This window comes from Channa argus, chromosome 14 (assembly GCF_033026475.1).
Source record: "Channa argus isolate prfri chromosome 14, Channa argus male v1.0, whole genome shotgun sequence".
Lineage (NCBI taxonomy): Eukaryota > Metazoa > Chordata > Actinopteri > Anabantiformes > Channidae > Channa > Channa argus.
Window position 1 is genome coordinate 9,536,286 of NC_090210.1, and position 23,513 is coordinate 9,559,798.

Below are 23,513 nucleotides of genomic sequence, written 5' to 3' on the forward strand. Positions count from 1 at the left end.
TTATTTACCTTCAAAATAGATATTGAAAAACATTTTTCACAAATGCCTGTTTTGCAGCTTCCAGTCATAACATATAACCTTGATGAACATAGTTTTGATGAAATTAAATAAGTTCAAGATATTTAATTGTCTTTATTTCCTGAGCACTTTAAAGACTTCGTCTGACACTAATAAAAGGTCAAAAAAAAGAACTATGAGCTTTTAACCTTGATTAAATCCACCCTGTGCACCCTGATACTCTCTGAAGTGGCAGTTGAGCTGTTATATATGGTTTAGTAGAATGTATAAATCACTACAAATAAAATAATTACAAAGTAAGTAAGGTTTTATATTTTTATAGAAAGAATTGGGAGATAATAAGTTTATATTTCCTCTTCTTTATTACCAAGTAAAACAGAAATTACATTATATTGACTTTTTTATAGATTTCAAAATCTTTGGATGGGAAATTTACATGAAATGTTTGCATATTCTGTGTCTAATGCAGTGAAAAGAATATAGCCAGGACATTGTAGAAAAAATAAACTTACAGAAACCCTCCAATAAGGAGATCTTTGTGTATGCTATAAAATAAGGCAAAGAAAAGCATAAGCATTGTTCAAAGAAATACTATAATGTCCTCTTTCTACAAACCAAATGAAACATTAGATCCAGGACCAAACTATGAGTCATCACATCAAAACATTCTATAAAATGTGATGTTCAAACCCATATCAACATGTTACATGTGACATAAAGCCATGAATTGTTTTATGAATGGCAATTAAGGTTGTATTTCGTGTGCAAGTCAAACACAACTGCATGGAATGGGAATATCAGTGAACACATGCCAAATTTACTGACAGTGACTTTCTGCATCAATGTGCATCAACAGCAAACAGAGAGTAGAGGTTTAAGTGAAGGCAAAAAATCTCCTCTCTTGTCACGATTATACAATATCCTACAACACATATCCTATCCTTACTGAGATGGATAAATTGGTATTGCATTGATAAGACTGGTGATGGAGAAATGCAGATTTCATGCGGCACTGTTTGGAGTTATTTATCAACAGTAACACTTGTTTTGTACAAGAAACCCACATGTAAAATAATTGATGAAGAAAGTTGTGTGGTTGTTACATAGAATCAAATGCATGAGTGTTGACATTAAAGAATCAAGAGACAATTACAGACACATCCATATGCCCAAACAAATAAACATAGGTTTTATGTACACTTTTTACATTTAAGATTTTAAATATTGCTATTAGAAAATGATAAAACATTGGTGGAAAAGGAAGAAAATATAACAGGGACATGAATAATGCTGACTTCTGACATTTTTTTTCCATTACCATGATCAAAGGAATGGGCCAAGTTTTAAAGCAGCATCAATGGCAACTCGCATTATCGTCAGCACAGGTCCCTCTAATATAATATACATATATTTTGGGTTTTTTAATGTTTTTTTAACCTTAAACCCCCTATACTGCACAGTATGGCACTCACATCTGGCTTTGTAAGTATTTGACATCTTAAGGGCCTTTCAAGCATAAATAAATTCTGCAACATTAACAGAATAATTTACCCAGACTGTTGCAGTGATAACACCAGCTTCCATTACAAAAGTTTTGTCTTGTTACAAAATCTGACCAATCCCACAGTGCCACAAACACCACTAAAGTCCGGTGACGTGTCTTAGCGTTACACTTACCCAAAGTTTAATGCTTTTGTTCTTCAGCAGGAAAAAGGGCTATAACTTTATATGCAATAGTTTCCTCACCCTTGTTCACATGAATGTCAATGGCAAAATGCCATCAGTAGTAGTAGTATTGGTGTTAAGAGCTGCATATGTAAAAGGCATAATGGCATTATATACCTGCTTCAATCCTAAACACATATATTATATTTTGTAGATAAATCATCATCATACAAAGAATACTTTAATTTGAGCAAACAGAAAACATTTTATGTACTATATATGTTTGCTATTGGCAAGAGAAAATTAGCTACTACTACAGGAAAGCAGAAAAGGGCGGAGTTACATACAGTGTATTTTAAACAATGGTTAATGGTAATTATGGCAAAACATGTACAGTAATTAGTAAATAAATAAGAATCACTGTCGGTAAAGGTGGAGCTGATTTTAAACACTGTGTGCTGGCAGCTGGGTAATCAGTTATGATACATCAGCATTTATTAGTTCATATTATTTTGATAAAAACATTATATTTTTATAATAAAACAGATATTACCGTTATGGCTAATCACTGTAACTACTAACCTTAATAACCAACTAATAACCTTAAAAAAAAGACCATTTGGAACCTGATGTATTTAGTCTTGCTATTTTTGCTGTCCTCTAACTCCTCAGGAAAATAGCCCCTTTAGTGGCTCAAAGCCACTAAATGTTCACCTCTGTTTGCTCAAATGTAATTTTTATTTTTATGACTTTGCAAAGCATAATATATGTGGTAGTAGAAAATTGTTTCCAGGCTCAAAATATCCCACCAAGCAATCAGGATTGAGGCACAAATATAATTCCATGTATAAAGCACCTTTAGATTAAGTGCGCTGACTTTCAACGCTGCAGGTCATTTTGAACTGTGAACTAACTGGGCACCTTTAATCATAAGAGTGATAGAACAGGCTGTGACATATGCAAAGCTTGTCTAAACAGAAACATAAATTCTGCTTATACAAAAATAAAGATCGGGCACACATGATGGGAAAAAATAGAAACTAAAATTTGAGGTGGCAGTGTAAATCAGCTTTTAATACATAACCGATAACTTATTAGAAAAAAGCTGCAAATAAACTCTATGCTATATATTTTAAAAAATATTTCCATTCTTTTCCACCTTTTTTAAGATTGTTTTAATATTATATAATCTATTCACATTATCTTTTACAGTGCATTTGCAAAGACGACCATTTAGATGAAAGATACTGAAATGAATAAGGCTGAATCACTGTATAAATCCACAATTATGTCAACAAACACAAAAAATCAGGACTCTCCTATTTTTTACTCCATCTAGGCCGATAAGTGGTCCAAGTGCACAAAACTAATGATTTGTATTTACTTGCATAAACTCAGCAGCAGTTAGTCTACTGAACATAACGTGATAAAGTCAAATATCATCTGTTTGTTTGTGTGTTATAATCCTTTATTCTCTTTAATCTTAACCATTATGTATAGAAACCAAAAGAATTAAAGTTTTAAATGCACTAAACATGGGATATAACTATAATCATATTCACAGTCAAAAGCCATTGATTTTCTTGCTTTCGTTCACAAACAGGTCCACTAATTATCTGCCAAATATTTCCCTGTGAAGTAAAATGAAACATATCAAAAAGTCAGAAAACATATCAAGAAAATCAGTCTTTGTGTTTACATGACTGAAGACAGTCAGTCACTATTAGGTCTCATACATTTCATACTGACCTGCAGCAAATCTCTTCTTGACCAGTGACAGCCGGTAGCCTGTCCCGACTAGCTGGATGTCACACCCTGACAGAGTGCTTCCCTCACTAGTGAACTGGACTGTCAGCTGTGAGGGTTTACATAAACCTTCTGTCATCTGGAACCGGCCCAGGAGAGCCCCTACTCCTGTAGGACATACAGTGCAGTAGAAAGCTGTTAGTTGAGTATGCTACATGGTATTGTAAGATAACAAATTTAAATTTTGTTAAATTAAAAGTATCAACCAATTTAATTTATCTACTAATCCATATAATCAGGCACGAAGGATGTTGATCATAGTCAATAATACTGGCAATGGTAAGTTTTTAATTTTACAAAATCAGGTTTTAAAGTAGGCATCTTGTCAAGAGTGGTATACAGAAGCTTGACTGATGTGAGCAGATAAAGACTATCAAACAATAAAACTCCAGCAAAAGTTGTAACAGTATCTCTAATTTAGGAATCTAAAGGAGAGATAAGACTGTTTAATTAAAGGATTTTATAAGAACATGACAGAAATAAAAACTTACCTCCATTTTCAGACCTATGAGAGAGGCTTTTAATCTTCCATTGTATGGTCTGCTGCTCTGGATTCCTTTATGAGATAATATTCCATGTTACAGAAGATATTCTGTATGCATTAAACTAGTCCATGTCCAAGCTGATACAGAAAAACTTGAACAGTTTACTCGTACAAAGGCTCATGTCTACAGTTATACAGTTTACATACCATCTATACACCACATAATTTCAGTGCAGGGGTGGGAAACTGTGTCTTACTGTAAAGAATTCTCACCAGGTGGCAGGTGGGATCATGGCCTGTACTTTGGCTGGGCCTCCATCAACAGGAACCAAGAAGTGGATGTTGTGAAGTGGTACTGGGCTGGCCATGGCCTCGGTGTTGTATTTGTAATCTATTCTAAGGTCTGTGTTGGTGGCATCTCCTCGCCAGCTCACTGCCAGATTCAGTGGAGTGGACTGAATCCCCTCAGCTGAGACCTGAGGCACAGAAAGAGAAGGGAGTGATATATTTTGATAGGTGGATACAATTGAAGACACATAGTCAAAAAGATAGTTGATACCTGATATTTGATCATATCCACATTGTAGTATGTTGCCTGAGGCTTCTGTTCAGCTACTTTCTTCAGATGGCTCATCAAGTTTGGCATATTTACCCAGAACTCCTTGGTGTATACACTGTCTGCTGTGGAATCGCTGAGGGATAGGAGGGAAGCATTTGATTAGGAACTTCTCAGCATGAAATTGCTCCACAAATCTATGAGCATCACACTTAGATACATGTACCATTCAGGTATTATAGATAATACTATTCCTACCAGCAAAGCAGCTGTGGATTGGGGAGGACCTGCTCCAGTCGATTATAGTTGCTTATGCTAAAGGTGAGGACAGGTTGAGCTGGGTGGCTGGCAAAATGCCTGGTTATGCCTGCAGGGAATGACAGCACCATCTCCCCAGTGATCTTCACAACACATCTGGGACAGCGGAAAAGAAGAGGCAGAATTCATTGCCAGAATCCTTTACTATCAACATTTGAAAGGTAAAAAAGACTTGTGGATACCAATAAGAATTCAAATTGTCATAAAGATTTAAAACTTTTTTAATCTTTAACTGCCAATATTATTCTCACATTTTGATACAGATGCTTCATGTGCCTAATCACAATAAAATAAACTTGAGTTGCATTTAATCAGTACTTTAATTCTTATTTACATGAACAAACATGTACTTATTGCTTTTGTTATGTGTCAGTGTCTACAGGTGCTTTCACACCCAAAATGTTTGGTTTGGTTCAATCAAAAGTCTAATGTGTATTCGGTTAGCTTGGCTTGTTTGAGCTGGTGGAAAGCAGCTGTTCAGTGAACTTTGGTGGGGTCTGAACAACCAGACCAAAACAAGATGCAGTTCAATTGTGGCAAGAAAGCCAAACAAACTACCTACAGTATTTTAGAGCACAATGCAAATCTAATAAAAGGGGATCTCCCGCCTTGTATAAGCAAATTATATTCTACATTTCTTGTAACCATGGTAACGCAGGTGGATTACTTACTACAAGTCCAACTTGTATGTGGCTGTTCAGAATAAATGAATGAAATGAATAAATGAACCACAAATCAACTACTGTCTTGTAATTTTAAAGAACAAGAATATGATGATCCAGTTTGAAGTAGGCAAAATGATGCAATCACCAAGTTAATCTGTCAGACAATATAATTTCATGTTTACATCTCACTAATTAAACCCAGGGCAAAAACGAGACTACAGATTTAAAAAAATACTGCAGGTGTAAAGGCAAGAGAAAATGTGGGCCTACTTGCTGGGATCAGCGCCTTTAAAGTAGGCATTGATGGTTTCTGTGAAGGCAGCTGCCACTGGCAGAGTATCCTGGGGTCCCATGGTTAGTGGACTGGGTCCTCTGGAGCATCCTGAATAAACACACATACACACAAAAGGTTCTTCTAAGTAATTCAAGTCATAAACTGTGTCTGGTCTCCTTGGTTGCTCTTTATTTATTCAATATGTCAGACATGGGTTACGCACAGAGGATGGGAAAGTATAAACAAACAAAAGCAAACAGATAAAAGCAAAATTGAATCCTCCATTATGAATCTGGTTGTAGGTGAGTGAGCAGGACATGGGACGGGAGAGGCAGCAATAGTCTTGCTTGGTAATCAAAAGCATAAGGTGGACATGAGGTAAACACGGGGCAGGTGCTCTCAGTACATGCACTAGTGGGACTACAGTCTGTTCTGGTTCAACTCACCTTCAAAAGCTAAATAAAACCTGCCATGGTCAAACCATACCAGAGGCAGTGAGACCTCTGAGAGCAGTCATGAGGAGGAGAGAATCATGGAGAGGAACAAGACTGTGAGGCAAGGAGGCAATGATGTGCGACAACATGGACTCAGACTGAGATGTAAGAAAAATGAAACTGGTAGTGTACCTGTGGTGGACATGTTAAGGTCCCTTCCTAAGGTTGGAGTAGACGCTGCACTCTGTGAGGTAATGGAGGAGATGGAGGAAGAGCTCTCTGCCCGGGCTAGAGGGGCAAAAGGTGGGGGACTGCCTGAAACTGGTGGACTGAAGGGCCGAGTCTGGAGACAATACACAAACAATGTGCTGCATATGAGTGAGAGTGAACAAAAGGAATTCATAATAAAGTATCATCTACTTAGTAAAACATAAGAGAATAGGTTGTCATGTCAACGGAGAGGAAGTAAAGGATGACAGTCAGAAAATTAAAAGGACACTCGACATGTACCAGATCGGTGATTGGTTTCCCGGGGGGCAGCTTTGGTCGTGAGGATGGTCGAGGAGGAGGAGGTGGAGGGACTGGGCTGCCTCGAGACTGAGGTGTGGCAGGACGAGCAGGAGAGGAAGGGCCTGCAGCACATACCAGTGTCTGTTGTTAGCACTGCCCTCAGATCATAAAGGAGATTTTTATTGTACTTCAGCACCAACATTTTTAGTAATGTTTTCACAGAAGTATCAGGCTAACAGCCTAATGAAAATGTGATTTGGATTAAATTTATGATCAAAATTCTATGTATTCAGTTCTATTAACTCAACACAGCTCTGATATTCCCAGCGTCATAGAAATCAGATATTTGTGCATATTTACCTTCCACTGTCAAACTGGATCACAACTGGTAGCATTATTAATACATTTTAGAAGCAAAATATAAATAAATAAAAAACTAATCAAGTTTTACACTCAACCTGCTCTCACTCTCTTGACTCTGTAACATTTGGATCAAGAGGTAGCTTTATACAGTTTACTTAAAGTCCTGATGTGTAATCCAACTAGTTGTTTGGTAATTTCAAGTTAAGCTTTTTGTCACCCAGGAGTATACATATCGTGTTCATATCCTGTGCACTCTATAAAGATACCTTGAGTTAATAAAAAAGAATGTCCCGTGTCCTTCCATTAACTAAACTAAAAAGCAGAATTACACCTTTTGATCATGCTACTAGATGTCAGTAAAAAAAACTATTACCTTTAAGCAAAAAGTTGACAGTAACTGACAATATGTCAGACAGTTTAAACCTTTTGACAGCCTGGCTTAACATTAATTTACATGGTCACATTTATTGCACCCTAAAACTTGACATGTAGTCACTAGGCAAATGATCATATCCAAAGTGACTTACAAATGAGTGACGTAAACACAGAAGCAACTTGGGGTTCAATAACTAGTCTAAAGACTTTGGACCAGTGGCGCTGGAGATTGAACAGTTAACCCAATGGCTAATAAACCTGCTCTATATCCTGAGTCATAAAGGGTTGCATCTGTCAGGATGCAGCTATATTTAGCATATAACTAATTCATGAAATGTTATTTAGGTTTACACTATTTTTTAACATTGTTATCAGCGTTTTCCAATTATGGGAATTTTGTGTTACGTTACCATTAAAACATTTATCTTTGTTTACAAAAAAGCTGGATTATATTACATTAGAAAATGATGTTTAAATGATGTTTAATGTTTAATTTTAAACAGGGTGGCCAAAACTGTAGAACCACCTCTTTTGTACACTCCAGTATGACTCACCTCCGTCTATGACCTCAATAATAAACATATAGTAGTATTATTACTTTTCTGACAGTTTTAACCCAAAAACTAAGAAATTACAACCTTGTAATAGCAGAATTTATAGCAGATTTATTATTCACAGGTTTACCTAATGAGGTGGCCAGTAAGTGTAAATATTCAAATTATCACTTAATTTCCATTCATGCGAGTTAGATGTTGTAGTAGTAGTGAGGATTTTGTTTGCATCATTAGTTAAATGTTACATTGCATTTGAATCAGTATTTTTGTTGACTGTAATAATATGTTATTTAAGTATTCAAAATAAAATCATGGTAGGAGGCTATATTACATTCTAATTTACTTCAAAAGGCCATTTTATCAGGGTAGTAGTTGCTCAACAATGAGTCAGTTGAGTCACAATAAAGTTTTAATCTAAAAAACCAAAAAAGCGAGAAAAGATTAATTTACTGAGAAAATAAAAACAGTCTTAGAGCAGAGAGTGTTGTCATGGAGCTAATTGTAAAGCCCATCAGATTATTTGATATGACACAAATATTAAAAGAGTGACTGTGAAGGGTTGACCAGCGTAACACTCCTACATTTCTGTAGCTGGCTCAGATTACTTTCAAACATCAAACAAATTTGATTTCCAAAGAGAACTTGACTTTCAACCATTTCTGTGACTTTTCGGTGGCGTTGAACACATTTTCAAACAACACAAAATAAACCAATTAAATGCTTCAATCACACTTTGTTTAAAGGCAGTATAACTGACCGTTGTAAACATTTAAAAAGAGATCAGCGTACTCACTGCTGCCTGAGTACGGGCCTGGTGAAGACATAATAGATCTGTAGGTGGTCGGAGGGAGAGGAGGAGGTGTGCCCCTGAAGCTTGGCGTCAGCTCTCTGGGCGAACCCATGAAGTCTGAGATATCATCTCTGAAATATCCACCCTCTGGAGTCCTCTTTCCTCCAACACCCCCCAGAACTAGGGGAGAAGTGATTCCTGTGCGAGGGGATCTCCGTTCTGCTGGCAGAGGAGGCACGGGGCTGATGGGGGCAGGGGAAGAAGAGAACTCTGCAAAGTGCAGCACTTCTTCATCTATCGCCTCCTCGTCAAGGCAGATTGGGGGTGAATTAGAGTGGGAAAAGTCAGGTGGCAGGGGGGGAGCTGGTTCATCTGGGGGAGGAGGTCCAAGAACAATAGAAGGGGGTGAGTCTGGTGGTGTAAAAGGAGGGGGAGACCCAGGAGAAAATGGTGGAGGCAAAGGAGGAGGCTCATTTGGTGGCGGTCCAGGAGAGAGTGGGGGGGTGGAGGGGGTAGAAGAGGGTGTATCTGGGGCAGGAGAATCCGGTGGTGGAGGGGGAGCAGGTTCATCAGGTGGCGGAGGTCTGTCATCAGTAAAAGTAACCCATCTGGGTGAAACTGTGTCCTCGCTGGTGCGAGGGCTGTCCACAGGGCCAAACACGTCATCCAGGTCAGGGGCCGGAGAGCCTCGGTAAGAAGCAGGGGACAGGACATTTAGGTAGATGGGGTCAGAACTGCGAGCTGTCCTTCCATTGGGTAGATCAGCTACAAGGAGTGTGAAGAAGCTTAATATAATAACTCTCATAGGATTGAACTGTATTAATGATGTACAACATTATTTTAAAAGCTGAAATTACCAGAGTAGTCTATAGAATAGCTGTAATGACTTCTTGATGGAATGTTTTTTGGAGGAAGTGGAGGAGGAGCTGAAATACCAACAACACATCGAGTCACTTCAACACTACTGCATAATTACACATGCCAGGGTATTTATGAATAAAACAAAGAGGTTCAATAATGCCAGCTCACCTCCTGTTGGGAAACTTCGACTCAAAGGTGATTCTGACTGCAGTCTTGATTCCCCGCATACATCCGTAGGGACTACTGTGTGTTGAGAGAGAGAAATAATCAGTTTACCTCAGTAAAGTAAATCTTATATTTCAGTAAATGTATGTCCTATTAATAGAGGACAGACCATCATATCTGGCATATTTGGTCTCTGAAGGCAGCCCAAAGAAGGCAGAAACATTCTGCGGCAACCTGTCACTGCAAGACGAGACATAAAACAATCAAAAGCAATCCCTAATATACCTTTTCTGTCCTAGGTGTTACTGAATGCACATCTGCAGCAAATGACTTTCAAAATGTAGCCAATATTGCTAGAGGAATTGCAGTACCTTGGTGTGTCTGGGGCAGGACTTGGTGTGGGGGTAGAGCGTCTGGGTCTAGCCATCTCCTCACCTATAAGACACATAACAAATACTTAATTGCTGCTCTGATATACATTTAAACTAACCAATACCACAAAAAAGCTTTTTTCATGTTCCCTTACAAATTAACTTAAATCAGCAGCCAAACCTTAGCTTTTCATAACATGCCATCATCAGGTAAAAACTCTGTCTGTCCAAAAATCTATCATGAAACAACTGAAAAGACTGGTATCAGCATCAGCTGTACTTTGTCTTTAGCTATGCTTATCAAATGTTAGCATGCTAACATGATAAACTAAGATAGATACGTGAACATAGTAAACACTCTACCTAAAAAACATCTGCATGAAGAAATCAGATTTATTTAGGCCAAAGCATGGCTGCAAATTAAAGTGCAGGGTTACAGGCCATACTTTTATTAAAAACAAACAAAAAAATCCAAATAAATGTACTTACAGGACAAATTCCTTTTTATCTGGCACTGTAAAAGATAGGACCCCAAAAAGACACAGATAATATGTTGTTGAAATGTACACAACAAGCAAATGTTCATCTTAGAATTCATGAAGTAACAAATATAATTTATTTTCACCTTATATAATAATATTATAATATTGTAATTTCCCGATAAAGACAGATCACTTCAGTCATATCACAATAATATAAACTTGAAACAAGTTTATTTGCATTGGAAATATATAAACCACCTTTTTTGTTTTAACATTTTTGAGACTTAATGTTAAATCGTGATTGAGTTAAAGGGATTATTCTATATTTATATGTAATTCGCCAAATTTGGGGATTTTCAAAACAAGTCAGACATCAGAGATCAGAAATGTGTGTGTAGGCTGTCTGACATTAAACAGCCAGCAGAGGGAGAATAAAACTCACCGGGCTGCGTCTCTGAGACCAGCAAAAAGGAAGAGAGAACAGACCTGGGTCAGAGAGTGAGTGACAAATCAGTCAAATGGACACCAACTAAAAATGCACACACCGGACCTCTTTACTTTCACTGCAAAGTCTTAATAACGTATAATAAAACCATAACACCCTTGAGATAATGAAGACAATACCAGCATGTACTGTGACCAATGCCCACAGAGCCACAAAGTGAATGCAGGATGTTGCTTAGGATGTAAGCTCCATAGAAATCAGATCAATAAGTATGGTGTGTGTTATGATTACTGTGAATTATGTAACACAGGCTTTGCCAGAAAGGTTCAAGTAAAGCAAGAAGTAAGTTCACAAAGGGCACAAAGACAGAGGGTGAGACAACATGCAGAAATGCTGTGAGGCCATTCTGTAAATACGGTTAAGAGGTAAAATATGACAGGATACACATTAAAAAGCGTTTTCACCATGTTAACTCATGCCATGGAACTTCTCTTGGTGGTGATACAAAGATGAAAATCAAAACAGGCTTACCGGACTTCTCTTCTGCATGATGCAAACAGATGAGTGAGGGTAGAATAAGACAAACACAAAGAGAGTTAAACAGGCTGGACACATAAATGATACAAATGGACAGCCTATAAAATATCTAAAATTCTGATGCGTGTGTTTTGTTTCCTTTCATTGTGTGCAGCACAACAGTAGTGCCGATCAGCAGCACTCACCAGAGATGGCGAGAGTGCCAGGCCTCCAACTGAGGCTTTTAACTCATCCATTGATGGAGGGACACACTTGGCACTGTCTGACACCAGTGGCTTGATCTTTATTTTGAACTTTTTCTTGCTGTCCTCATCGTCCTCTGAGTCGCTGGAGGAGAAAAAGTGCTTTCCTTTGGAAGCTGGTGAATGCTTGTCAAGGACAAAATGGAATAAGTACATTATACAAATGGATGGAGGCCAAGTCAACCTCCAACCAAACATGTAACTTTGTCTGAAATACATAGTGTGCACGTGCAGAGCAATGCCGCATTAAAGAAATGAGACATCAACTATGTGTCTCTGTCTGCTGTGTCCCAGTTAACAATATTACACCTGCTCTAAATGGCACTGGTGCTCCGTCTCAGCTAAATCATCCAGCTGAGTGGATGTTTCCACAGTGCAAGCTCTCTGTGGCTGTAGCTCAAACATATAGCTACTGACACTTGCGGGAGCAGAAACTTAAAATACCAGTGAAGTGTGGGTCCCTTGTTAATGAGAACAGTGGCTCAGTGACAACTGACAGGCCAACCCAAATGTAACATGCCTCTTTCCAGTTGCCCTCATCCTCCTTTTCTTTTTTTGCTGCTGCAGGGACAGACATGTGATGTGGCAGGAGAGGGAAGTACTATTGATTTGGCCTATTTAATGCTAAGAAGCACTCGTCCAATAAGTCACTCTGCCAAATTGGTCAATAGTTTTGCAGCAATTCCAAGACTGCTGCCCCCACTGCTTCTGCTTTTGACTAAAAGAATATCATCACCATCATCACCGGGTCGGAGGCTGAAACCCTCCTCATCCACGTCGGGAGAGGCCTGCACAAGAGAGAGACGAAAGGTGACAGTAATAACCAGTCAATCACATGCTGTAAGAGAGGTACAGATAAAATCTACCCTATGAGCAATGCTGCATAGAAATGTGGATCAGATTTCACAGCTTCCTGATTGAAGGTCCTGCTGACTCACAAAATATGCAGAATGACACGGTTTCCACAGTAATTTTAAATCTAGTGTTACATGATACCGATTGCAACAGCACATCGTATATTTCATGCACATAGCTGCAGAGTCCCTGATCGGTCTAATCAAAACAACGAGTAGGCTGTGGGTACTTACATATCTGTCCCAGTCAATCTCCCCATAGAAACCATTAGGTGCCCCATTAGCCTTTTTCTACCAACAGACAGACAAGCGATAATGCTACATTCAACATTAGTCATTTAACAAAGCCTTTAACAAATATAAGTATTTAATGAGTGAGTGAAGTCTTAAAATGTATAAATGCAAAATGTTGAGAAACTATTAAATCCTAAAAAGAAGAGTCTAATTTGCTATAACAGACGTAGGTCTTAATTGATAACATCTAGGGAAGCAGCAAAATTCCATTAAATAATTTAGGCAGGGGCACAAAACACTAGCAGTTAGAGGATTACACAAGTTGTTATCAAAGCTCCAGGTGAGCATAACACACCTGAAAGAACAAAAAAATGGTAAAGCAAATAGTAAAATTATTACCTAAACTTTTACCTACCACTTACAAATTGACTTAACTTTGACCTGCAACCTGTGTGCACACTTTTCCGGCTCATTAAGACACTTATACAATAAAACACTGGCTTGTTTTTAACCGTGATGATTGCATAACATAAGGTAATAGATTAAAAATGATTTTTGAAAAACTGTGAATTAGTAGTAGTGGTAGTACATAAATTTTTATCGGTACGTACATTTCCTTTTTTTCCACTTCCAGTTCCTACTTTGTCAGGTGAGCTCCTGTTTGAAGTGACAAGAAGAATGGACATTTTTTTAAAATATGCATCAATCTTTATTGTTTGAAACCATAATTATTAATGAATATGTTTTATTCTGAAACGTTAAATATTTGAATGCAAGTAGACATATAAGAACGTAAAAAAAATGAAATATAAGATGAGCAAAATTAGGACTGAGTTCAAACATTATCTCAGAGAAAGAGTAAAATCTTGTTCTTTTCAACTGTTCTCTTTCAGGAGTCGCCACAGCGAATCATCTGCCTCCATCTAACCCTGTCCTCTGTATCCTCTTCTCTCACACCAACTAACTTCATGTCCTCTCTCACTACATCCATAAATCTCCTCTTTGGTCTTCCTCTAGACCTCCTGCCTGGCAGCTCCAACGTCAGCATCCTTCTACCGATATATTCACACTCTCTCCTCTGAACATGTCCAAACCACCTCAATCTGGCCTCTCTGACTTTATCTCCAGAACATCTAACATGAGCTGTCCCTCTGATGTCCTCATTCCTGATCCTGTCCATCCTCGTCACTCCCAAAGAGAACCTCAACATCTTAAGCTCTGCTACTTCCAGCTCTGCCTCCTGTCTTTTCTTCAGTGCCACTGTCTCTAAGCCGAACAACATCGCTGGTTTCACCACCGTCTTGAACACCTTTCCTTTCATTCTCGCTGATACTCTTGTATCCAACAACACACCTGACACTTTTCTCCACTGGTTCCAACCTGCTTGCACACGTCCTTTCACCTCTTTTCCACACTCTCTGTTGCTCTGAACCGTTAACACTAACTACTTAAAGTCCTGCACCTTCTTCACCTCTGCTCCCTGTAACCTCACCGTTCCCCCTGGGTCCCTCTCATTGACACACATGTATTCTGTCTTACTGCGGCTAAGCTTCATTCCTCTGCTTTCCAGAGCAGACCTCCACCTCTCTAGTTTTTCCTCAACCTGCTCCCTGCTCTCACTACAAATCACAATGTCATCTGCAAACATCATAGTCCACAGACATTCTGTCTAACGTCATCTGTCAGCCTTTCCATCACGAGAGCAAACGAGAAGGGGCTTAGAGCCGATCCCTGATGCAGACCCACCTCCACCCTGACCTCCTCTGTCACACCTACAGCACACCTCACCACACCTAACATACTTCTCTGCCACTCCACACTGACTGCTCACAAATGCTCACCTCTGCCCTTAGCCGAGCTTCCACTACTCTTTCCCACAACTTCATTGTCTGGCTCATCAGCTTTATTCCTCTGTAGTTGTCACAGCTCTGCACGTCTCCATTTTTCTTTAAGATTAGCACCAGTACACTTCTCCTCCAGTCCTCGGGCATCCTCTCACGCAGTCCTCTCACTCTCCAAGGTCTTGTTAAACAAACTAGTCAGAAACTCTACTGCCACCTCTCCTAAACACTTCCATACCTCCACAGGTATGTCATCAGGACCAACTGCCTTTCCACTCTTCATCCTCTTCATCCTTACTTCACTCTTACTAATCTGCATCGTGTGTACAGCTGCTTCTCCCTGTACTCGTGTCTACTCTCTTCAGTCCTCTCAGTGTCCCACTTCTTCTTATCTAACCTCTTTCCCTTTATACACTCCTGAACTTCCTTGTTCCACCACCAAGTCTCCTTGTCCACTTTCCTCTTTCCTGATGACACACCGAGTACACTCCTACTTGTCTTCCTGATCACATTAGCTGTACTTGTCCAGTCATCTGGAAGCACCTCCTGACCACCCAGAGTCTGTCTCATCTCCTCCCTGAAAACTACACAACATTCTTCCTTTTTCAACTTCCACCACTTTGTCCTCTGCTTTGCCTTAATCCTCTTCATCTTCCTCACTACCAGAGTCATTTTACACACTACCATCCTGCGTTGGCTGACTACACTCTCGCTACACTCACCAATACTTCACTGTCATCAATCTCTTTGAGATTACAACAGTCAGATTCGGTATGGATGTCATGATTTGCATTTTAATTTGGCATGTGTTTTACATTGGACAAAACCCTCTGCATTTATCCAGACTTGGGACTGGCACAAGAAGACACTGGCCTGTGCCCCCTTGTGGTTGCATTAGAGAAAGAGTAGAATACACTAAACAAATCAATGCTTAATTCTATAGGCACAGTTCAGTCAGTGTCCTAAAAGTATTTGGGTTCATATTGTGTCGTACTGATTGACATTCTCAAACTCTCTCAAGCTATATTCAGAGCTGGACAGTTACAGTACAGTCCTGCATATTCATTGTGTTACGAGCGTGTCTTAGCAAACTCACGTTGTGTCTGTTTCCCTCTCTTTCTTTCGTAAGCCCAGGGCTTTCCTTGTTCGGTTTTTCAGTCCTAACATAGAGAAGGAGAGAGTAAGAACAGCATCATGGAGTATTAGAGTCTAACATAAAATTAGCAGTCTTGTCATTAAAGTGCAAATAACATAAAAGAGTAACAGGCTGATGCACAGTATCCCTGTGCATACAGAAAACACTGTGACCTCAGGACACTGATCTAAATTAATGTATAAATTCAGGATAAAAACATGCAACCTGGAGATAGAGATAACATAAAATGAAACACTGTAGATCCAATCCCTTCAGGTGTCACCTCCCGGACAACATATATTGGAAAGGAAACAAAAGCAAAGGCTGATCAGCATGTACACTTCATTAGCGAGATGTAAGAGGGGGCAGGGAGAGATCCCATATAGCAGTCCATCAGACAAACTGGATGCCAAAGCCCCTGCAGCACTGATGGTTGGCACCACGCAAAAAAACTAAAATCAGGAGCACTGGGAAAACCAACAAAGAAAAAAAAGTGTGTGTAAAGCCGAAAGGTTTCTTGTAGAAGTAAATAATCCTGGATGGAATTTAAGTGTTAAATTCATCTCTCATTTTCAGTGTTAATGACGACAAATATTGAGATAAATCAACAAACATTTTGAAACTATACAATAAATAAAGTAAAACTAAGCATTTAGGTGGAGAACTGCATTAAGTTAAAACATAGAAAATGAATCAGAAATCATTGGTTGATGAATCAAAACTGATAAATTGTTGTATCAGAAGGTGGTACGTGTTAAAATAACTCCATGCCAGGTCCCAAGAACCCCAACAAAATGTGGTCTAGATCATTATATCATGTTCACATGATATAAAAAAAACATGATTCATCAGACCAGGTCACCTTCTACACTCATGTGACCATTATACGAGCTTTCTGTGGTTTGCAGAGGTCAGTACAGGCACACTGTTGATCATAACCAGCATTCAATTTTTTAATAATTTGTGCTTCAGCAGCTCTTCTGTGGGATCAGACCCCATGGGCTACATTTCACTCCCCGCATGCATCAATGAGCTTTGTGCACCCACACCCTTCTTCAGCACAACCAAAAAGACGTACTGTTTTGGAGACATTCTAGATATATCACAATCTGGTTATTCTCATTTTTCCTGCTTCCAGCACCTCAACTTCAAGAACTAATCGGCTGGCTAATATATCCCACCCTTAGACAGATGCCATGTTAACGAGACAATCAGTGTTATTCACTTCACATGTGGCTCATTTATGTGTTGTGTCTGAAACAGACAGGTGGTTTGCATAACAGGGGTTTAGTAGCCAAGTGAGCACAGTTTATTCTCACATCCATATAAGAGCAACAGGGACACGTGTGATTGACAATTGGGTGGTTGAACATTTTGTGCTATTCAGAAGCAGTTTTTCTTCATTCATTATCTATCTTTACAACAATGATTAGACTAAGACATAATGTGTGCCCTAAACAGACACTTTTTAATGTTCATGGCTCCTTTATGGTCAGATTAATGTCTCTACGTCCTGTGTCTCTATGTCTATGTCCTATGTCCTCTATGTCTATGTCCTGTACTAAATGGTATATGGTTTAGAAGCTCAACTAAAAATGAAAGTGACTTTGAACAGTTGGTTTACTTAATCATTACACTCACATCAAAATCAAAATAATAAGTAATAGATAAAAATAAAAAGAAGTAGACTGGTGCTCAGTACCACTGTCATGGGAGGAAGCTCTCCTGGGTCCTGCAGGACATGTCAGGGCCCCTGATATATTAGTAGCTAGCTGGGCTGCTCAGTTGCTCACATTATTACTGCATCATGGCTCTTCATCAGCTGGGAAAGCTCTGTAGAACGAGCCTTGTTTCTGGCCATAGCCTGAATGGGTCTTGTGTGATAAGGACTAAAAATTGTGAATCGATCCTGACATTGATAAGGAACCAACCTGCCGATCTACATGGTAATGCAGATCACGTAGTGCATCCGAGAAGAAGTTTTGTTTTTGTAACCCATTTACAGTTTGCCTGAGGAGAGCCCTCAAACACTCATTAAACAGAGGGATCAGAGTAATTAAGCATATTAGCTGTAAATAAGTCTAAAATAGAGTTTGGATCTTTTTCAAGCTACTTCACAGTAACAAGACCTTTAGTTACACTTCTGCTAAACCTTTAGTAAGAGCCATTATTTCACATTTTCCTACAAGTAATGTGACACTTTTGATATAGTTTACGGAGTGTAAAGTGATGGTCAGAATCGTGTCAATTTAAACTAAATATACAACACTACAGAGTGTGTGCAAAAAGTCAGTGGGTGTAAACACTTCTTGAAGCAAATGTTGACCTTTTCTCACTACACAGTAACTTTGGTATATGATATCCAAGATTTATCCATCCAAATATTATCTAAAATCACTTATCCTCTTTAGGGTTCTGGGGAGGGGGGACTGAAAAGTACAGATAAAAATGTATAGTAGTGAATGAACCTCCATTTAGGATTTTATTTCTTTTTTTGCTAAATCATTATTAGTAAGCTCAGGAAACCAGCTTAGATATGTTACGCTTTGTATGCTGTTTGGTTTTCTGAAAACACAGGTCATTAGCAGCACGCATTTCAGTGGCCGACAAGTTTCTAAGAACAATGCAGCAAGAAGACCTCGGAAAGTGGTCCCTTTCTCACACTGCTTCAACAGAAATGTGTCGCACATTTACAATACAACAAAAGTCAGCAAAAGTTAGCACGATATAGTTCTGAACAATGTCCACAACAGATTTTCTAAATGTGGTGAAACATGCATTCCAGTACCTACTCTTCATTTCCACATCAAAACATACACCAAGAAATGAATGTGTGCGCTTCCTGTAACTACAGTGTGACTTGTATTCTATTTTTAATTTGATTAGTTGAAACTGTATGTTGCAGCTTAACATCTTCACACTCCTACAGGCATCTATCCGCTAAACCTCTTCATTTGGCAGCTGGCAAGTACTGTAAATGTTACTTTACCATAACTATAGTTTAATTGTGCCAATAAATATTTTTGGTTTATAATATATAATAATTCAGAGTTTTTTATAGAATGCCTACCCTTTTAAATATGATCAGATAATGCATTGTACAGTCTTTCTTCTTTTTAATATTCCCTGCAATGGATCTCCTATGATGATTTTAAGATGGTTTTCAACAAGTAACACATGTACTGCAGCCATGTTTGAAATAACGTGTAGCATATATCGTAACCACACCTGAAAGACTTAACTGTTTAATTAGCAATGCACGTGTAGCTAACAAAGGCTACGATAAGCATGTGACATCTGTGTTGAGTGTGGATTTCCTCGAGCTCATGAACTGAGTACAATATCACGGCAGGCTGACTGCAGGCCTTTTGCTAATAATAGCCAACTTCCATTACCACGTTGGCATTAATGGATGATAAAGGCCCCGCATCTGTCATGCAGGGTCAGATCTATGATTGAGATTCTTTCTATCATAGTGTAGAATGCACTTTACTTAATTCCACTACTGTTAACTTTGGTTCCTTATCATTTATGCAACACAGGTGCCAAACAATGTATGGTTTAAGAATCACTTGTCCTAATATCATGATGTAAGATTATGCACAATTAGCAAGAAATGATAGAGCGCAGCTTCCTGAACTCCTCAAATCTCTCTTCAAATATACATTTATAGACTGTGTGGTGACTAATCTATAATCTGCACATGCAAACAGAGACACTGACATATATAAACACACACACACAACAGGACATCAGCAAGTGCAGAACCACACTGCTGTGAATGTCTCTTCTTCCTACTTTACACTCCTTTACTTTCACCTCACATACATTTTGTCGGAATCTGTCCGACACAAAAATCATCACACAAAAGCTACGCTGTCACACCGGTCATGCATATAGCTCAGCTGTAGCCCAAGTCCTTCCAGCACAACAGATCACATCACTGGATTTACTAGCTTTAATAGCCCAGCAGGACACAAGAGGGCAGAAGGAGGACGCAGGGGAACAAAACATGGAAAATAAAGGATTACACGGTATGAACAAATGATTTACCTTGCATCATGACTGCAGATTTTCATCCTATGTTGCCTCTAGTGTACAGGCAGAAAGAAATTACGAAATCCAGCCGGTCTAAAGATGCCTGGGCAGGGCATAGCTAATTCTGCACAGCTTCCCGGAGAAGCACGATGTTGATTCCCTCCACCCCCAAGGGCCCAACCCCCAGACACCCGTACAGGAGGCGCAGGGGGAGAGGTTTAAGCAGCAGCAGTGGTGGAGGACACAGATACCCAAGGAATATGCAGCAAATTGAGGGAAGAGGGGTCTTCTGTGTGTGCGAGTTAGGTCCAGGATGCCTGAGCACCACCAACACACGCCATCTCTTAGAGGGGGGATGCTGAGAAAAGGCAAAGGAGAAAAAAAACTCAGTGGCACAGAGAGAGTGAGAGAGACAGAGAAAGACTAGAAGAGAGAGGGGAGGAGGGAGGGTGTGGGAGGCTTGCTGATGTCACATCTGCACTAAACCAATCCCTGCAACCATGGTCACATGGCTGCTGTCCCCTGATGTCTTAGCACCTCTCGGCAGGCCTCAAGCAGACATGCCACAGACGACTGCATACATATTATACAAGATGTCACATAAGATAACCACTATTTGATCAAATGTTTTCATGCTTTTAAAGCAGTTTGTTTAAATGTTCCCTTTGGTGTATTTCAAATATCAATTGTATAATCCTCCATAGTTCACTAAAATTTAATAAGATTTATGCTTATGTTTTAACAGAACTTCGGCTCTACAGGACAGTGGTGAACAGGGACAAAATACCAGAATCCAAAGGGAGGGACAAATACTTCACAACAACAGAAATATAGACCAACAGATTGATTGAAAACTGAAAAAGTTTGACACACATATAAGGAAAGAGGAAGTCGTTTCAATAATTTTCAGGGAAACTACAGAATCATACATTTTTGTTGATGAATCTACAATCTTTATTTGGTCTTGTTAGAGGTCATGCTGCAGTGTTCTATTTGCAGAGGCTGAACAGAGAAGCCTAACGGGTACCAAAATATACAGTACTTGATTAGATGAGAGACTCTAGATATAACACTTTTCTGAGTGAAAAAAAGCCAATTCTAAACAAATTCAGCTTTAACAATCTGCATATGCATTTTTGTACATGGTTCAATGTAAGGTACTTTCTTTAAAGGTACCATGTGGAATTTGTGATCAATAGCAACACTATGAAGCTATGTTTTAAGAGTGCAGCCAAGGATCAAAGACTGGAGACAAAATGGTTGAGTTTTAATCTCACTCTACCTCATTAACACAGCCTAACCATAAACAGCTTTGTCTTAAGCTCTAGCTTTTGCCGAGTCTAACAACTTCCAGCTAATATTGATTATTTATTACTTATTTCACATCACACTTCTTTCTTTGAATCAATCACACTTTACTGTAAAAACCCATCCAATAATCAAAGAGCTTTACAATGTTGCTTCTCATTCACACACTCTCACACCATTGGCAGTGAAGGTGCTCACCTGACCCACCAGGAGCAACTTGGGTTTCAGTGACTTGGCCAAGGAGACTTGGACATGAGCCAGGACCAGGGATTGAACCACTGACCCTGTGGTCTGTGAATTACTGCCTTACCAACGGAGCTACAGGTGACTAATGTCCAGTGCACAGTAAATCTGTTATGATCAAAGCTCACCAACATGATCCTGAAGACATAGGCTTTTTGAGTGTTAACTCAATAAATCTATTCTAAAATACTTTGTTTTGACTGACTTTTGCTCATCTGGGCATGATTCATTTTTCAGAGCAATACTTTGGAACCAAGTGTTCAGCAGCTGTAAAGAGAGATTAAATTGGCATCAGCTTAATAATGGAGAAAGATGTTGAATAATAAGGACAAATAGGGAAAAGATGGCAGATTGAAGTGACAGTAAAGCCTTAGGGTAGTCTGCTGGATATGGACGATGAGGACAAGCAAGAATTCCCTGAGAGGCCTGTATGAAAGGTTTTTACTGGCTACATACAAGGAAAACCAGTCAAAAGGAGGACCAAAGGATACACTTGTGCTTTGGCTGATATGTTGGAATATTGTGGTCAGTGCTGTCAAAGTCTGAAGTTATGCTTTGCAGAAGAGTTAGCCAGGAGGAGATCATTTGTCCAATTTTAGTAGGATGGATTCAGTTCTGTGGAAAAACTCTGAGGACAGAAATGATTTTTTAAGTTAAGCTGGGGGAAAAAACTACTTTCTCTCACTGTCTCTTTACTATTTTGGAGACAAAAGAGGAATGGACTGATTATACACAACCGTATCTTGTAGGAGTGTTTCCATTGTTAACGATGTGTCACACTGAAGGACAATAGTGTGGTAACTACTGCAGAGCACACACTGTCGGATATAATTCTAATGCAAGGTTCACTTTGAGGAGGGGCCTCACATTTTAGCCTGGAAAAAAGGAAGAGAGAAGAATGGTCTGTTTCACGTACTGTTATGGGAACGTTAAAATTTAACAAACTGAACACACTAAACAGAGATACTTCAGTAAAATCTATGGTATGATTATTCTGCTGCTTTAAGGATGAATACTGGACTACTGGAGCAGAGTGACTCATCCTCACTGACAGGGAAAGGACAGATGGAGGAAGGCAGTGAAAGGATATTGTTGTGGTGTGTGTGTCTGTGTGTGTTCGGGGGTGGAGAAGTTTCTGCTGTGGAGGTCATGTAAATTTAAAAAAAGGACAAATGTGGCCATTAGCCTTGCACATGCTTGTGTTTTCTCTCTCTGTGCTGTTTTCCTTAGGAGAGGAACTGTTAATGAGCTTACCCAACCCAGCACAACAGTCCATGGACTGCTCCCGCGTGCCTTCCTTTACCAGCCACTTACATAAGATGACATCCAGAGGTCAGAAGTCAGGTAGGCTGGGATTAGCAAAGAAGAGCCTGGACACAAGGAGAGAGATATGATTCTGAGTCTCGCATTTCTGTTACCAATGCCGTCACATACACACAGGTAAATGGAAAGTAAATAATATAAATGTAAATAATCTTGAACATCTCTGGGATAAGATAACGGAGACAAGCAAAAGAAGTGTAAGCATTAATTATGTCTCCAAGGTAGCTTAGACAATATTGATACATTCTCAAATACCATATAATGCAAGTTCTTTGATATAAAAATGCATTACACTAATAACAATGGCCCTCGCACAGACCCACAGTGCCTGGATTATGAGGCACCATGAATTCTTTAACTCTGTGGCTAAACACTGCCACCTAGTGAGTGAAGGTACTGAAGGTTTACAGGTCCAAGCACGCTCACTTGGAAGCTCATTAGGTATACTTTGCTAAAACCAAAACAGTCTATCCTTCAATTACTTTTCTTTCATGAAGGTGATAATGTTCAGTTTTTAAAAAACTAATACAAAAATGTAAAAGCCCAACCTACCCTAGATTGCATTGAATTTCTTAGTTTAGATCAAAATATCATTAAAGCATAAGAGTCATTGTCATTTGCT

The 23,513-nt window shown here is 39.1% G+C and overlaps 1 protein-coding gene across 4 annotated transcripts; it reads right to left on the bottom strand.

Moving 5' to 3' along the window:
• Positions 1–63: 63 nt before the first annotated feature.
• On the bottom strand, positions 64–20,446 carry sgip1b (SH3GL interacting endocytic adaptor 1b). Of its 4 annotated transcripts, XM_067474367.1 has the most exons (24): positions 20,033–20,446; positions 15,941–16,004; positions 13,615–13,660; positions 13,004–13,060; positions 12,646–12,703; positions 11,859–12,034; positions 11,668–11,679; positions 11,134–11,145; positions 10,699–10,723; positions 10,210–10,273; positions 10,008–10,078; positions 9,842–9,916; positions 9,670–9,738; positions 8,816–9,577; positions 6,731–6,852; positions 6,413–6,563; positions 6,233–6,289; positions 5,783–5,894; positions 4,788–4,943; positions 4,533–4,665; positions 4,247–4,449; positions 3,981–4,045; positions 3,433–3,597; positions 64–3,314 (listed from the first exon to the last, which is right to left on the bottom strand). In XM_067474367.1, the coding sequence occupies exons 1-24, from the start codon at positions 20,040–20,042 to the stop codon at positions 3,292–3,294; spliced, it is 2,688 nt and encodes an 895-aa protein (XP_067330468.1). In that variant the 5' UTR covers positions 20,043–20,446; the 3' UTR covers positions 64–3,291. The 4 variants fall into 4 exon arrangements, with proteins under 4 accessions (XP_067330468.1, XP_067330466.1, XP_067330465.1 ...); XM_067474365.1 differs by lacking the exons at positions 12,646–12,703; positions 13,004–13,060; positions 13,615–13,660; positions 15,941–16,004; positions 20,033–20,446 and having other exon boundaries at positions 65–3,314; positions 9,670–9,765; positions 11,134–11,177; positions 11,859–11,914; XM_067474364.1 differs by lacking the exons at positions 11,668–11,679; positions 11,859–12,034; positions 12,646–12,703; ... (2 more) ...; positions 15,941–16,004; positions 20,033–20,446 and having other exon boundaries at positions 65–3,314; positions 9,670–9,765; positions 11,134–11,630.
• Between the last annotated feature and the right edge of the window lie 3,067 nt (positions 20,447–23,513).